Source organism: Lithobates pipiens, unplaced genomic scaffold, assembly GCF_037356315.1.
Source record: "Lithobates pipiens isolate NorthernLeopardFrog02 unplaced genomic scaffold, aLitPip1_a1.2 Scaffold_16, whole genome shotgun sequence".
Classification (NCBI taxonomy): domain Eukaryota; kingdom Metazoa; phylum Chordata; class Amphibia; order Anura; family Ranidae; genus Lithobates; species Lithobates pipiens.
In genome coordinates this window covers 146722251-146739467 of record NW_027507748.1, presented here as the reverse complement: position 1 = coordinate 146739467, position 17217 = coordinate 146722251, and the positions used below count along the sequence as shown (strand labels likewise).

Sequence of the window (17217 nt, the reverse complement as noted above, 5' to 3'; positions counted from 1 at the left end):
AGTTTTCTGAGATACAAAATTTTGAGTTTTCACTAGCTGTAAGCCATAATCAAAGTTAAAATAAAGAAATGCTTGAAATATATCAGTGTGTGTGTAAAGCATCTATATAAAATATATGAGTTTCACTATTTGAATTGAATTACTGAAATAAATGAACTTTTTAATGATATTCTAATTTTATGAGATGCACTTGTATATCGACTAAGTTATTATTCCTATTCCTGTTTTCTCACTCCCTTTTAAATTAATGCATTTTATGTGTTATAGCCTTCGGTGCTAAATGGCAGTTAGAAGATCTGAGTGCCAAAAGATCTCACAAAAGATCTCTTGAAAAACATGCAAGCTCTTTTCATCTCATTGTCAAATGATATTGGTGGAGGGGTATCAGTCATCTACAATGCATTCACCCAGTCACTTGCTGGTGCAAATAAGCCTGAAGTGACTTGTTTATCAAAGGAATCCTAAAAATCACAAGGGAGTGATATAGTTTTGCAAGGGGTAATGGTCTCCATTTACCTCTAACCATAAATTTTTGGTCAGTTGCTATAGGAGCGTCTATAAGTCATTCAACACAAGATATCTCTTTTTCTTTGTTTTCGCCTGGACTTTGAAAGCCGCTGGGTTGATTTAAAAGAGAAAATTCACTTTGCAAAGTGATTGTTTACTGGATTTAGTTAATATGCTATGTACATTTCAGTCAACCAATCTTGTGCTTATTTTTTCCCTTGTATAAATCTGTGCATTATTTTATATATACAGGATAGATAGATAGATAGATAGATAGATAGATAGATAGATAGATAGATAGATAACCTTTTTATGTTACACAAATACTATCTATTATAGTGAATCAATTCTTTATAATTCATATTCAAAACTTTCTAGGAAGTAGTTGCTAAAACAGGAGATTACGAGGTCTATTTAACAATGACTTCATCCAAGAATCACACAATGCAATCTTAAGTGAAAATGTGTGAAATTTGTATAAACCTGCAGTTGAAAAATCCCATAAAGTATATTTTAAGTGTAACTAAAAAAGTAAAAATTACATTTATTCTATGATGCAGTCTGCCATTAGCATCAATACAACAGTCTCTGTTTTTCGGAGTCCCCCACCGTAACTTTGTTTTATTACCTGTTGGTCCTGCCAATAAGTCTTTTTTTTTTTTTCAATTTCCATTAAGAAGACCAAACTGTCCAGGAAAAGTAGTTAGAGGGTTGAAATAAACCATTTAACACTGACAGGGGTGACTTTACCCCAAAAGAAAAAAAAAATCTATTGCTGTAACTGATTAAAACGCGTTGGGAGTTAGGCTTTAATATTTAAATCATATCCATCTAAATCTACTAGTCCATCTATCTTTTCTTTACAAGCTGACAATACCGCTGTTCATGGGTGGCTATGCTGCCCGTCCACAGATGCGGTGGCCGGATAGTTCAATCAAAAAAAAAGTGGAAAAAAAACTAACAAAAGATAAAACTAATCCCGCAACCACATCTAAGTGTTGGGTAAGCTGCAATATATTACATTTTTGATCTTAGGTCTGGATAAAGCCAAAATGTATATTTAATTTTAGATAGAGAAGAGAATGGCTAAACCTCAGTTATATTTGTACTTTTAGCTGTCTGAAGAAATTTACCATGCCTTCCTATTCTGAAGTCACAACAGAAAAATTGAGGCAATCTCTCAAAAATAAGGGAAATTCCCTGTTAGACAGCTGTTACCAGGCCAGGTGTCATCATTAGATTTTCAGTTTTATTCCAGTTCCTATGACAACTGTTACATATTCCCATTCTATCCAAAACAAAAAAAATGAAGTTTGGGGTTTACATACACTTGAATCCGGCAAAGAAAATACTGTACATCTATCTACCCATGGGCCCTCGCAACTCCATCAAGCAACATTTTGAAAGGCATCTAAACACTATAAGCTATAACTCCTTCTCACATTAAAGTCTCCCTCTGTCCTCCTCCCCCCTCCCCTCCCTGCCTGCCTGTCAACTCTCACTAGCAACGTTCTGCTTCTTGCCCCACTGCTTCAAAACTAACTGATCATTATACCATCCCCTCTGCCACATAAAAAAGCTGTATCCTAGTGCCTGTGTGTTATAAAAAAAAAAATCTAATTTCTACCTGTTTTAAAAGTGTCTTCCGACGATCATAAGACTCTAGGCTCTCTGCTCTCCCTGTCTGATAGCTCCAGCGGGCAGGGCCAGGGAGGAGAGGCACAGAGAGCCTGGAGTCGGGTGATCACTGGAAGACACTGTTAAAACAGGTAGAAATCAGATTTTTTTTAAAAATAAAGCACAGGCACATGGATTTAGCTTTTCATGTGACAGAGGGGATGATATAATAAGTTAGTTTTGAAGCAGTGGGGCGAGAAGCAGAGAGGCCCTAGTGAGAGCTGACAGGAAGGGAGTGGAGGGGAGAGGAGGACAGAGAAGAGCTGCAGATAACAGAGGCATGTACTCTGACCACAGTGTCAGGACTCAGCAGCCCTGATATATTGTGGTCAGCGTACAGGGTAAGGGCAGAACCAGGCAGGATCAGCCAGGTAGTTCAGGTGATACAGGGGGCCAAAATAAACATCACAAAGCTATTGAACTTAATTTTTCTTGGTTTGTCGTACATGTTGCAAGTCAACGCGTTCTTGACCTTTGGAAATTCCGACAACTTTGTGCGACCGTGTATATGCAAGACAAGTTTGAGCCAACATCCATTGGAAAAAATCCCATGGATTTTGTTGTCGGAATGTCCGATCGTGTGTACATGGCATAAGAGTGTAGTTCCACTAAGGCAGTCCATGAATTCTGCACAGGAGCAGTGCAAAGTAATGCCATGAATGTGTGTGACACGTCTTGCCTATATATCATTTGCAGATACCAGCAAGCATTGGTTATTTTTTTATACATAGGGGCATTTTGACGGACCACTGTCCTCTTCATCAACTTGACAAATGGCTGGTCAAACTCACACCACACTGTCTCTGATATGCGACAATGACACTCAAAGATTTTCCAGCTTACAGGACCACATTTTAAGTGTCAAAAGACAGAGAGTGATTGTCATTGGGTTTGGTTAACTAAGCAAATAGCGCTCTATACTGCCACCAGTATTTCTTATCATAAAATATCAAGGGTTCACATATTAGTAATAGCAATTATGACTTTAGAAAAAACATATGTAACACACTCTGTCATCATAGACAAGTATATCAATCAATTTAACTTTATAGTAGCACTATTCAAGGGACAGGGATTCTTTAAGTTCTGGGTTAGTTCATTAGAGACAATTTTAACACTTCAAAAGATTGTTTAATAATAGGAAAGAGTAGAAAAAGATGCAAATAAAATATAAAAAAAAAAAATGAATATTACAAGGAAACAGACACAATATACCGCACATGAAAATAAAAAGGGTTGAAGAATGAAAAGAACTCATCACACCCTAGTTCACCAAAGTCTAATCAATGAACAAGACTGATGTGGCTCTCCAGCCTTTGCAGATGCTTTCCGTTTGCTTGGTTTGAGCTGCAGACTGCTGATGCAACCCATATTTTCTCTCCCTTGTGGAGGGAAATTATCTGGCCAATAATGAGGATGAGGAGTGGACGATGGGTTGTCACAAGATTATGACCATGCCCTGGCAACTCCCCAAAATTCAGTTTTATACAGATATGAATATCTTCGGATACATACAGGGTGCATTCTGGTAACTTGCATTTTATTGTCCAGCATGGAATTAACTTTTAAATGGATGCAAACATGTTGGGTATCAGATGGATATTCCCCCTATGAGAGGAAATGGGCGGAATATGCTTCTGATACCTCCTAGGAAACTGGTATTTGAGCTTTAAGTGCTGCCAATTAAAGGATATAGGTAAATGTGAACTTATTCTGGCTGTACTGTTATTATCTCAGGAGTCATGTAATAGACTGACGTTTTTGATTATTTGCTAATAAGTCAGTTGAGAATGCATATTGCCCAATCCACCAGCTGGGTTATTTATGACCAACAATAAGCCCCCGTTCCCATCCACGCAATTGGACATGTCAAATCGCATGCCAAATCACAGCTTGTTGCCGGCAAAGGCACTGTCCCAACCGGTGTTGCGCCACACCAATTTCCAACCATAGTTCTTGCACTACTTTTGGTGACTTCGGGGGCAATTTCAATAGACATCTGTGTATAAACCCTCACAGACGTCTTTGAAATCGCCCCCAAACTCGCACTGAAATGCAGGTTTGAAATTGTGTGAGTTCAGCTGAACTCGCGCGATCGTAACCTGCGTTTAGTGTGAACGAGGGCCAAATCTGAGACCAGAACGGGTATCTGTTAAAATTCTAGTTACTCAAGCTTGAAACGCCCTGGTTTTATGAGGGTACAGAGACGTGTATTGGGGTTAGATTTTGCTAATCCCGTCAAAGTTCTAATAAGGGTGTTTGGAATGCAGCTAAGGGTTTGTTGATTGGATAAACTGCAGTTTTAATGTAGCCATGCCCTGCAGGGGGGGGGGGGGGGGGATTCACTGCTGTCCTGTCTCTTATTCTGAAATTATGGCATGGAGGTGACCTGGGACATGGACAACATGGCTGCCACACGCAGCTTTTTGTGTTCCCAATACGCATTAACATTACAGGCATAAACTCTAAACACGTGTACTAAAAACAGATTCTTCTGACTGAGAGCTCATATTTGCAAAAAGCAACCCCTGGATATGGTTTGAAATTTTGTAAGGGAGGGCACACAAAGGTACATCCCTCACATTAAACAGTGGTCGCATCCTCAATTAAATCTTTTTTTCTTTTTGGCAAACAGGTTGAAATTGAGAAGTGATACATGGGTAGTGATAGACACATTCACTTTTCTATGAGGCCAGTTTCACACTGCTGAGCTGCAGTTTGGTCACAATGCAGGTGTACCTTCAGTTTTTGACTGACTTTCTATTATGTTGCGCATTTTGGTGCGTTTTCTAAAGTCCTACATGCTGCACTTTCAGAAAACTCACCAAAAACCTGCAATATAATACAAAGTCTATGGGAAAGAGGGTAAATCACATGATAACCGAGGGTACACCTATGCTGTGGCCACACCGCTGTGCAGAGGTGTGAAATTGGTTATGGTCAGATAACAATTTCAGAGGAGCCAACATTGCCGAAAGATCTCTCCACGTGATGGTGAACACTTGGGACAATCAGAAGTGATAGCTTTCACTGCCTTAATGTGGACTTAAAATTGACTTTAGGTTTGCTGGTTCTACTCAGAGACGTCAGTAAAAGAATGTCCCCATCAACGTTCTGAATACTTACTGTCTTTCACAGGTATCCTGTCCCCACTTCCGGGAGCCAGCACTGCAGACTTGACGTCACCGCTCGGCTCCCTCCTCCTTCCCCTGCCACCCAGCCAATAGGAGAGAAAAGCGGAGCTTCACGCATGCACAGTAGGGTTATCCGGCGTGAAGTTGTAAGGCTATACTGCCGGGATCCCTTACCCGCAATGGCGGCGGCAGCACCCGACAGCTGATGGAAACATCAGCTTCTGGTGCAGACATTGCTGGACTTGCTGGACTCCAGGACAGGACGTGTCCTATTATTAAAAGTCAGCAGCTGCTGGCTTTTAATTTTTGAAGTAGTGGGCGGACCTCCGCTTTCAGTAAACTTTTAAACTTTCCATCTATTAAATCTTCTGCCCTTGTTTTAACTTTGGATAGTAAAACATTTTTTTTTCTGCCAATAAATACCTTATACAGCCCACTTCCTGTTTCTTGTCTGGTCATTAGCCTAGGCTTATGACATCATGCACAGCTCTCACCCTCACTCTTGTGAGAGTTTGACAGGAAGGGAGGGAGGAAGAGCCATAAGAAGGCAAGAAATGGATGCAGCCAGACTCAGTGGAGGGAGATTTCTGAAGCATTTTTGGAAAGTACAGAATCAGTTAGGGATGAGCTCCGGTGTTTTCGCACACTCCATGTGCAGAGCCCGCTAGGAAGTTGGCGCAGCGCTACGCTAATCACAGGCCGTGAGACATTGCCCAATCTCTGCAGCCACGCATCGGGGCAATGTCTCACTGCCTGTGATAAGCGCTGCGCCGACTTCCTGGCGGGCTCTGCACGTGGAGTATGCGAACACGCCAGAGTTCATCCTTAATCACAGTATATATAAAATAATATGCAAAGTGATTGGAGAGAAGCTTCAGAATGGCAAAGGTTCTTTTATTACAAATTATATTAACAGACTGCAGTTCCTCTTTAACCTGACTTTTGCCTCGGATGCCTAAATCTTGCATATTATTTGCATTTAACAAACAGCATATGACCTCTCTTTGTTTACCAGTGATTTTTGTCCTTCCTGGTAATTCTCTTTGAATGCGAACATAGATAATTCTTCCCAAATAACAGACAAATCAGAACAGGACAAGTTTATATTCCTCACCTTTCAATGATATCAGCAATTGTGCAGGCAAACATCAGCAACCCTTCTGGCATCTGTAAAGCAACTGTAAAGGAAAATCAACATGAAACCAGTGACTACTTTAAAATAAGAGGCACTACACTACATGGCTATCAAAGACATACCGGTACATAAAGGGGGGGGGGGGGGGGGGGTGGAAATGCATCTGTGACACAAAACATAAAAAAATGACAGCAAATCAAAGTAAGTAACAGGATCAGAGTCCAGGAATAAACATGCAAATGTGACATTTTGGAGATCCGAAGTACATACAAGAGACAGACACTTGAGAAAACATATAGCTGGCATGGGAAATGTAATAAACAAGAAGAAAAATAAAGCATGAAAAACATCTAAGCAAGAGCAGCACAAATAAGTACAAGTAGCTTTAAAAAGAGGCAGGCTATTAACAGAGAGACGGGCGGCTAAAGACAGAGAACAGGTTGTTGTACAGACAAATATAGCATGCCATCAGAAGAGAAGCAGGGGAGGAAATGATTAGAGGGGAAGAGGAAGCGGACACTGGACACTGACAAGCAAATGGACCAAATGGAATAAAAGGCAATCAAAGGCTGAGAACGCAGACAAGCATCGCTACTATACAACGCTGGAGGGAGGAAACACAGTGTATCTGAATGGTCTTATTCTGATTGGACAATTTTTTTTTTACCCCATGGGGTGTTCACAAAACCTTAACCCTCCAACAGACACAATAAACAGATGATGTGTAATCCACACACAAAACTGTCAACTTGGGTTGTAAGTTAAAAAAGTCTAAAACAGACATTGCCTTAAATAACACCAATCAATGATACCACATATAAAAATGGAAAGGGAACCTGAAGGATATGAGCCAAGTATGCAAGACAGACTTTTCAGACTTTGCTACATTTCCCATGATGCTCTACTACACTGCAGAGTGTATGAGCATCATGGGAAATGTAATTCTAAAACATCTGGGGTGCCAAGGTTCGCCATCACTGCACTAAGGAGTAAAGCAAGGCAAAGTTATAATGTGCTAGCATGTATCACATACTAGCACATTATGTGAAACTCACCTTAGACTGAAGCCCTGCCAGCGGTGAGCTGTCATCGCTGACAGCGCTTCCATCTTCTTCCGGTTTACGGCACAAGACTCTGAAGTATTGGCCCAGGTGGCTGTTCCTTCAGAGCGCATGTGTCTGTGATGTCACCGGCTGCATGTACAGTAAATATCTCCTACCTGTTGCATGTTTAGAAGATATTTACACTACCTATAGGGAAACCCTATTATATTCATTTATGGGAGTTTACTCCCAACTTTAAGGTGGAACTCAACTCCAAAAAAGGGAGATATTTCTGCTTTAAGGCCGGGTTCACATATGTGCGAACTGGATGTGGTTTTAACTGTATCCAATTCGCATTACATGCAAGTGTGACCGGCTCTCAATGGAGTCGGTTCACACATCCGGGGAGTCTGCAGTTCGATTTCCAAAAGGGTCCTGAGCAGGTGCAAATTCAGGTAAAAATTTGGACCCGAATCGCGCCTGAATCGGTGAACAGAAACACACCAGACTCCAGGCTGGAAACTGCAACCGCACATATGTGAACCTGGTCCAACACTCCCCACCCTTTGCACATAGCATTGTGGATTTTTTTTCTTTAAGCCCCGCCCTCCCTGGTCATTCCAGCCTAAGCCAGAATGACATGTACCTGGTCCTGCAGTGACCTAAGATACTTATATCCCATCTCACAGGAGGCTGTAGGATCAGCAGGAGGATCTGAGGGCAAAGTCATCATCATAAGCAGGGCCAAGATGGCAGCGCAGGACCTGCTGTGTGGCATCCGCACAGCAGATCACAGCACGACAACAATCAGTTTGCTATAGGGGTGAATATGGGCACTACAGAACTCCAGGTAAGTGGGAAAAAATATGGGGGGTGGGAGGACTTGAGTACCGCTTTAACCCCTTGCCGATATACGTCAGCAGAAGGGCACGTACAGGCATATTAACGTACCTGTACGTTGCCCTTTAAGACGTGGCATTGTCGCCACAAGCTCAGTGACTGCGATCGCGGGTCCCGTGGACTCAATGTCTGCAGGGATACCAGCGATCGACTCACAGAGAGGTAGAATGGAGAAATGCTAATGTAAACAAGCATTTCCACCATTCTGCCTAGTGACACTGACACTGATCACAGCTCCCTGTGATCAGGAGCACTGATCAGTGTTGTGTCGCACGTAGCCCAGCCCCCCCTACAGTTAGAATCACTCCCTAGGACACACTTAACCCCCGCAGTGCCCTCTAGTGGTTAACCCTTCACTGCCAGTCACATTTACACAGTAATCAGTGCATTTTTAATCGCACTGATCGCTGTATAAATGTGAATGGTCCCAAAATAGCACCAAAAGTGTCCAATCTGTCCGCCATAATGTCGCAGTCACGACATTATTAGTAAAAAAAAAAAAAAAAGTGAATAAAAATGCCATAAAACTATCCCCTATTTTGTAGGCAGCCCCAGACCATGACACTCCCACCACCAAGCTTGACTGTAGGCAAGACACACTTGTCTTTGTACTCCTCATCTGGTTGCCGCCACACACGCTTGACACCATCTGAACCAACCAAATATATTTATCTTGGTCTCATCAGACCACAGGACATGATTCCAGCAATCCATGTTCTTAGTTTGCTTGTCTTCAGCAAACTGTTTGTAGGCGTTCTTTTGCATCATCTTTAGAAGAGGCTTCCTTCTGGGATGACAGCCATGAAGTCAAATTTGATGCAGTCTGCAGCGTATGGTCTGAGCACTGACAGGCTGACCCCCCCATCCCTTTAACCTCTGCAGAAATGCTGGCAGCACGCATACATCTGTTTCCCAAAAGACAACCTATATGATTCTGAGCATGTGCACTCAACTTCTTTGGTCAACCATGGCGAGGCCTGTTCTGGAACCTGTCCTGTTAAACCGCTGTATGGTCTTGGCCACCATGCTACAGCTCAGTTTCAAGGTCTTTGCAATCTTCTTATAGCCTATGTTGAGCAACAATAATTTTTTTCAGTTCCTCAGAGAATTCTTTACCATGGGGTGCCATGTTGAACTTCCAGTGACCAGTATGAGAGAGCGAGAGTAATAACCCCAAATTTAACACACCTGCTCCCCATTCACACCTGAGACCTTGTAACACTAACGAGTCACGTGACACCGGGGAGGGAAAACAGCTACTTGGGCCCAATTTTGGCATTTTCACTTAGGGGTGTACTCACTTTTGTTGCCAGCGGTTTAGACATTAATGGCTGTGTGTTGAGTTGTTTTGAGGGGACAGCAAATTTACACTGTTATACAAGTTGTACACTCACTACTTTACATTGTAGCAAAGTGTCATTTCTTCAGTCTTGTCACATGAAAAGATATAATAAAATATTTACAAAAATGTGAGGGGTGTTCTCACTTTTGTGAGATACTGTACATACACTGTAGTACACACCGAGTGAACAAAGCCTTAGGGTACATTTGCGGCACATTACCACACCTACCTTATGTTACACAACCCCCTGCCCTCAAACCAGCCCACATTTACCTGCAGCACTCTGTTTCCTGTTACATTTTGCTCACATGTTGGCTCTGTGAATGGAAAGGATTTAAGTCCTGCCACTGAGACTCACAGATCTCACTGGAGCACAAGTGCGGCGACATCCCCGCACTTGTAGTCCATTGTTTACTTCTTATAGCCCCATAACAGGAGGTTTGTACCTCAATACTGACCTGGGCTAAGAGTTTGCAGGAGTCAGAGCATTGCCCCTGCATTTAACTGATAATGCAAAAAAGTTGTAAAATGCAAATCCGCTGTGGTGCCTAGGGGTGCCATTTAAAATAAATAACACTGCAATGCAAACAGTCTGTGCATTACTGTGCTCTGTGGTAACATGCAATCTACAGCATATTACTTCAATACCAAAAAGGTGAATCCAGTCTAAATCTGCAATCCTACAATGTTGACATAAAACCATAATAACACATGCATACCTCTTTTAGCTTCAGCTTGCTGAATCCTCCATATTGTCTTCGGAATTTCAAAGTTATAGTTTTGAGGTAGTACAGAAATGGCTTCCAGGAGTAATGGATTCTGGGAGATTTCATCAGGTATTTGGTTGGCCACACGACGGGCAGTTGGGTGTCCTGAAGAGAGAATGTACAGGAATAATGATTTAATCAATGAAATTAGAACTAAGACTTGTAAACCACAGGTCTACATAGGTCTGTGATTGACTGAAACAATCTATCTGCCTTTTGCTGCAGTGTGATTTTAAATTCAAATTAAGCAGTAACATCATGTTTAAGGTTTATGAAGTACAGGATCCATCTCTTGTACTACCTAATTTCCTTATGTAAGGTTATATAATCTCCCATCCCTCAAATCACAAATTTATTTTGTTTTTAACCAATTAGAAGGATTATAAATAGTGTATTTACGCTGAGCTTAATGATTCATGGTATTATTGCAGTGTTTTCATCAAAGTAAAGCTGGACATAGACGGAGCAATTTTCTTTCCTGCAACCAGGGGTTGCAGGAAAGGAAATCAAATGATTCCCTCCCGTGTAGTGGGGGAAGCCGCCCTGCTGGGAGAACACAGTGATTACTAGCAATATTGCTACTAGCAACAGTCAAATGCTAAATCCGAGAGATCAACTTGGGTACATTCAGCCTGCCCATACATGGTACAAATCTTGGCCGATCCCTGCTAAAACAGTTGAGATTCAGACCATCTTTGGCTGGCATAACTTTGTTTGTGGCTTTCGTATCTTAAAGCAGAGTGCCACCCAAAAGGGGACGCTCCAATCGTTCGCACTTTCCCCACCCTTCACTGCCATATTTGACACTTTTTGGGGGGAGCTGGTACCTGGTTTTGACAGGTATCCGCTCTCACTACCAGATAAAATCGCAGTAGCGATCTACGAGCATTTTCACCCCTCCTCCTTCCCCCACAGCCTTCTGGGACACACACAGGTCCCAGAAGACGGCAGGACCATTCAGAAAGCGCAGTGCAGGCATGTGCAATAGGAAACAGTCTGCGAAGCCTGAAGGCTTTCCCTTACAATCCCAGCGCCTGCACCCAAAGCCGTTTGATGAAATGGCTTGGGGTGCTGGTACCGTGGGATCCCTGGACAGGTAAGTGTCCTTATATTAAAAGTCAGCAGCTACAGTATTTGTCGCTGCTAACTTTTCAGTTTTTTTTCCAGACTGGAGCTCCTCTTTAACATGCTTTGTCTCCCAAATGTTGTCAGTGTATAAGACAGCTTTTCTCAACAAGGGTTCCATGGTTCCCTAGGGTTCCCCTAGAGCAGTGGTTCTCAACCTTTCTAGTGCCGTGACCCCTTGATAAAATTTCCTACGTTGTGGGGACCACTAAGAGTAAATTTATTTTTGTAGCATGGGTTTTCAGCACCCAAGGCAAGGCAAGTACTTTGAGCCCCTAATCCACTGACATTTAGCGCTCCCTGAGTCCCTTCCACTCGTACATTAAAACCCCTAATGGTACATTTTAGGATGTACCACTCTTTCTCTTTGTTCTCCTTTCTTTCCCTTAAAAGAAAGGGATGAGTGGCAGTGCTGGGGGGAGTTGGGATCAGTAGCAGTGCTGGGGGAGTTCCAATCAGCCAACTTACGTGCTCTTCATCAAGGTCATCTGCTGATCGGAGAACTGTAGTGGGGACTTTTAATTGCAACTATAATCACAGGTAGTCTTACTCACTGTCTCCGGCTTCACTGCGTCTCCGACTTTGTGGTGTCTCGCAGCAGTGACACCTATGCTGAAATCAGGAGATAGGGTCTCCTCCAGCCCCTCCCACTTCACATTCCTCACAAGTCAGCTGACCTCTAGTCTCTGCCCCCCACCCATGCTGTGAACTGAATGGGTGGCTGCAAAGAGGCTGAGTGGGTGGGCGTGTGCTCCAGGAACAGCCCTGCTGGGCGGCCCCCGAAAAGGCTAGGAGAGCAGTGCGGTTTCAGGAACAGCCCAGGATTTGGTGACCCCTGGCAAATCGTCATTCGACCCCCAGGTTAAGAACCACTGCCCTAGAGGTATATATAAGTTCCTTGAGCAATGAGGCAAATTATTCCTCTTAGATACATAACCACTGGCAACAATGCTCATTTAAGCTATATGTAAAGTGGTAGATTCCCCCAATGTAAGGCACATTCTTCTTAGTGACCACCACACATTCTTCTTAGTAATGCATCCTTTTTCAAACAGGATGCCCAGACAACTGGGAATGTCTTCAGGTTTCTTCAGGGGTACCTTGGCATAATGCCTACAGGCCAGTATAGATGAAGCTTACCTTTTAGTTAAAAGGTTTGACTTGTGCACCATTACATCCTTCCAGCCATTGGGATCCTAACAAACAATGACTTAATTGGTTCAAAGGAGGACATCAAGCACCCGCACAACATCCTTGTTTGCCCCTCCCCTGCCCATCTCCTTTAGCACTGGGATCACATTAGCTGAGTGAAGGAGAGAAGCTGAAGAAGAAAAGAAACACTGGAATACTAGTCAGTACCAGTGTGCAAAAGCTGCATTTGCTTTGGAAGAATAAATCACCTCTAATGTTGGGTGTCCAACTTGTGTCTATGTGGGACGCACGCCGCTACTTGGAGGAGATAGGAGCGATAGGGTGATAGACCTGAACCCCATCCCCACGTACACGGCTGGACATGCTTGGTACCGGTACAGGCACAGGCACATGCGAGTTTAAACATTGCTTTTTTACCTTTTAAATACATTTTTTATTATATGCTACACTATGATGGCTATTCATAGATCTTTATGAGAAACAATTAGCACGAGAGGTTCCCATATACTGCTTGGAGAGGCTGTTGGTGAAATCCCTAACGGAGTGGTTATCCTAAATGAACTAAAGGCGCATATACAGATTTAATCTGGTGAGTGGCCATTGTGGCAGGTGGTGGTGAAGTCACTCATTTGGTGGATGAAAGAAGCACTTTATACAGGAGGAATTTATTGGCACTGGAGTGATCACTCACTTAGGACATTCATTCTGCATTGGAACTAATTGTTTTTTCTGTCTATAGATATATTTTCTGCTTTTTCCTTTTTGTAGTGTTTTTGTGGTATTGTTCACAATAATGAATTGCACTTTATATAGCAATATAGAAGATACATGCTCTTATTAAGGGTGTAGTGAGGAGCCTTATAGGAGTATCAATTAATGCACAGCACTTTTTGGTTTTTATAAGACACTGTGAAAGTGACATTTGATATTTAACGATTGTGGTGGTAGTTAGTGCAATTCATATTACACGTATATAACTTGTGTCTATGTTGCTGCATTTTGTAAAACTATTAGTTCAGCTTTTTTACATTTGAGAATCGGGTGCCTCGAGTGTATCCTTTAACCACTTGGGATCCGCGCTATTGCCAAATGACGGCATTAGCGCGGACCTACATTTCCGGGACTACGTCTATTGACGTCGTCCCGTGTACGAGCGGCCTGCGCGCCCCCTGAGGGGCGCGCGCGGCGCGCTCTGTGATCGGCGAGTCCATGAGACTCGCCTGATCACCGATCCGTGTAAGGGGTCGATCCCGACCCCTTATCACGTGATCAGCTGTCAGCCAATGACAGCTGATCATGTGATAGAACGGAGCCGGTAATCGGCTATTATTCCTCCTCGCGCTGACAGCGCGAGGAGAAAAAAAAAAGCCGATCACCGGCGGCCGTGATCGGGACATCAGTCCCGATCACGGCCATCAATACAAGGGACCACCTGCCACCTGCCAGTGCCCACCTGCCTCCCGCAGTGCCATCCTGAAGTAAAAGTAAAAGCAAAAGTAAGTGCCCCCCGTCAGTGCCCATAGTACCCACAGTGCCACCCACAGTGCCACCCACAGTGCCACCCACAGTGCCCACAATCTGCCTCAAAGGTGCTGCACCCCAGTGCCGCCCATCAGTGCCCAGCAGTGCCGCCCATCAGTGCCCAGCAGTGCCGCCCATCAGTGCCCAGCAGTGCCGCCCATCAGAGCCACCTATCAGTGCCACCTATCAGTGCCCATCAGTCCCATCTATCTGTGGTACCTATCAGTGCCCATCCGTGCCACCCATCCGTGCCACTTATCCGTGCCACCCATCCGTGCCATCTTATCTGTGCCCATCTTTGCCCATCAGTGCCGCCTTATCTGTGCCCATCGGTGCCGCCTTATCTGTGCCTATTAGTGCCGCCTTAACTATGCCTATCAGTGCCCACCAGTGCAGCCTATCAGTGCCCACCAATGCAGCCTATCAGTGCCCACCAATGCAGCCCATCAGTGCCCACCAATGCAGCCCATCAGTGCCCACCAATGCAGCCCATCAGTGCCCACCAATGCAGCCTATCAGTGCCGCCTAATCAGCGCACTTCAATGAAGGAGAAAAATTACCCGTTTGCAAAATTTTATAACAAACTATTATAAAACATGATTTTTTTTTTTTGCATCTTTTTTTGTTTGTTTAGCAAAAAATAAAACTCCGAGCTGTAACTAAATACCACCAAAAGAAAGCTCTATTTGTGGGAAAAAAATGATAAAAATTTAATTTGGGTACAGTGTTGTATGCCCGCGCAATTGTCATTCAAAGTGCATCAGCGCTGAAAGCTGAAAATTGGTCTGGGACTGAGGGGGGTTTAAGTGCCCAGTAAGCAAGTGGGTAAAATTCTGCAAAAACGTACCATGATCTGTATACAGTATATAGTAATTATTGGCCGGGGGTTCCACGAGGCCAGAAAACGATTTGAAGGGTTTTTCTGTGTTAAAAAGCTCGAGCAAGGCTGGTATAAAATGAATCTGTAGAATGGCTGTCAAGGAGCTCTGTATTTCACTTATTCTATCCCCTGCCTTAGGGCCCGTGTCGATGGAGAATTGTTTACTTCAAGTGGGTTTTGCATTCCTATACAAGTCTATGGGGAAGCAAAACCCACTTCAAGTAAATCAAATGCTCCGGTCAATGAATTCTGAATGATCTCAAAAACATCTTAAACTGATGCCACTGACACTGAAGACCAAAGCCCATCAACACCTGCCCTAAAGCAAAACTGTGCCATGCAAGGATAAGCAACAGGTTAACTGCAATGTTTGCCTCTATCCTGCGCATACATACCATCCCTTTGCTCCTTCAAGCGCTGCAAGCGAAGAGACTATCAGGTACTTATGAATATGGAGAGGCATCCATGGGACAGTGTTGGTGCTTGTCAATTTCCTAGAGTGGTCACACATAGGAGCAGAAAGAGTCTTGACCACTGTCTGATCTCCAACTAGGATCAACTCAGACCTTAGAAATGTCTTCTCCTTGTTCCCAGAGAAGGAAATAGATGCTGTGATGGTCATTTTTAAAGTGGTAGTAAACTCTGTACTATCACTTGTACCTACAGGTAAGGCTTACCTATAGATACTGTGAATATATCCTAAACTTGCACTATTTAGGAGATATTCAGAGTGCATGCAGCCAATCACATCATTGGTGCATGTGCTCTGAAGGTCCAATTTACAGTGCCGGACCTTCAGAGCCCGTGCCGAAAACGTGGCTCTCGCGCTCCATCACATAGCTGGAGCTCGCAAACCCAGAAGACAGACGAGGGGAATACATTAGCCCTCTCAGCTGTGACTTTACAACGTTGGATGGCCTTGTCCAAGGTGAGTATTTCATAATGTGCTAGTATGCAATGCATACTAGCACATAATGCCATTGCCTTGCAGGTTTTTTAAATCTGTAGTTTACAACCGCTTTAAAATGAGCCTGCCTATTGCTTTGCCCTTCATGGGTAAACTACTGGTTCAGTTTGGGATGTTAATCAGTGAGAAAATAAGTTGGTGACTTGAAGATTCCCATTAGGAGAAAAAGCAGTAAAGCGCATCTACTGTGTAAAACTAAAGCAGAGCCTGAGACTGTACTAAGAAAATATGGCTGCGCTTATGTACATAAATACAAGCAAAACAAAATTACAAACATAAAAACTGTTTTTAGAACACCAACATACATTCATAAAATCATCTAGATCAAGCTGATATCTTATACACTGTATCCAAAAAACATAGGTGAAATTATAGTAGATTCCCCTTTAATTTTAAAGTTGGAGAAAAGCCTAATTATAGCTATTCTTTAACATTTCTCTCCTACTACCTACCTATCCTGTATAAAAAAAAGATCTGTATACTTACCTAATTGTAATCTGCTCTAGTCACATGATTCTGCAGCTTTGGCTCCCTTGTATAAGGGAATGTTAAAACAAAAGGCTGTGCATTCCCAGAGCCGTGATGTCACCCTTTGGCTCAATGGCCCAGCCATTGTGGGCACTGCCCTGCAGCCGCTGTCCTCTGACTTGGAGGAGCCAATGCTGTAGGGTCAAATAACTAGACAAGAGCAGATTAAAAATAGGTTAGTATACACACTTTTTTATATAGGGTAGGCAGAATAGGTAGAAGGAGGCTCCCCTGTATAAGGGAGTACTCAACAAAGTCTGTGAATTCTTGGAGCCATGACATCACCCATGGGTTCCAAAGGCCCAGCTGTTATTGACACTCCCCTACAGCAGCTGCTCTCTGACATAGGCAAGCTGGCACTGCAGGATCACATGACTAGACCAGAGCAGATTAAAAAAAAGTTAAGTACACAGACTTTTTTTTATATAGGGTAGGCAGGATAGGTAGGAGGAGGCTCTCTTACCTAAGGGAATGCTCAACAAGGTTGTGCATTCCCAGAGCCGTGACGTCACCCTTTGGCTCCAATGGCCCAGTAATTG

At 43.3% G+C, this 17217-nt stretch overlaps 1 protein-coding gene across 2 annotated transcripts in view; it reads right to left on the bottom strand.

Moving 5' to 3' along the window:
- Positions 1–17217, bottom strand: part of DPH1 (diphthamide biosynthesis 1) — a 467476-nt gene that overhangs the window by 406641 nt on the left and 43618 nt on the right. For both annotated transcript variants that reach the window (XM_077480578.1, XM_077480579.1), the window contains exons 2-3: positions 10458–10610; positions 6433–6496 (exon numbers count right to left, since the gene is read on the bottom strand). In XM_077480578.1, the coding sequence (XP_077336704.1) occupies positions 6433–6496; positions 10458–10610 (217 nt within the window). The remainder of the gene's footprint in view (positions 1–6432; positions 6497–10457; positions 10611–17217) is intronic.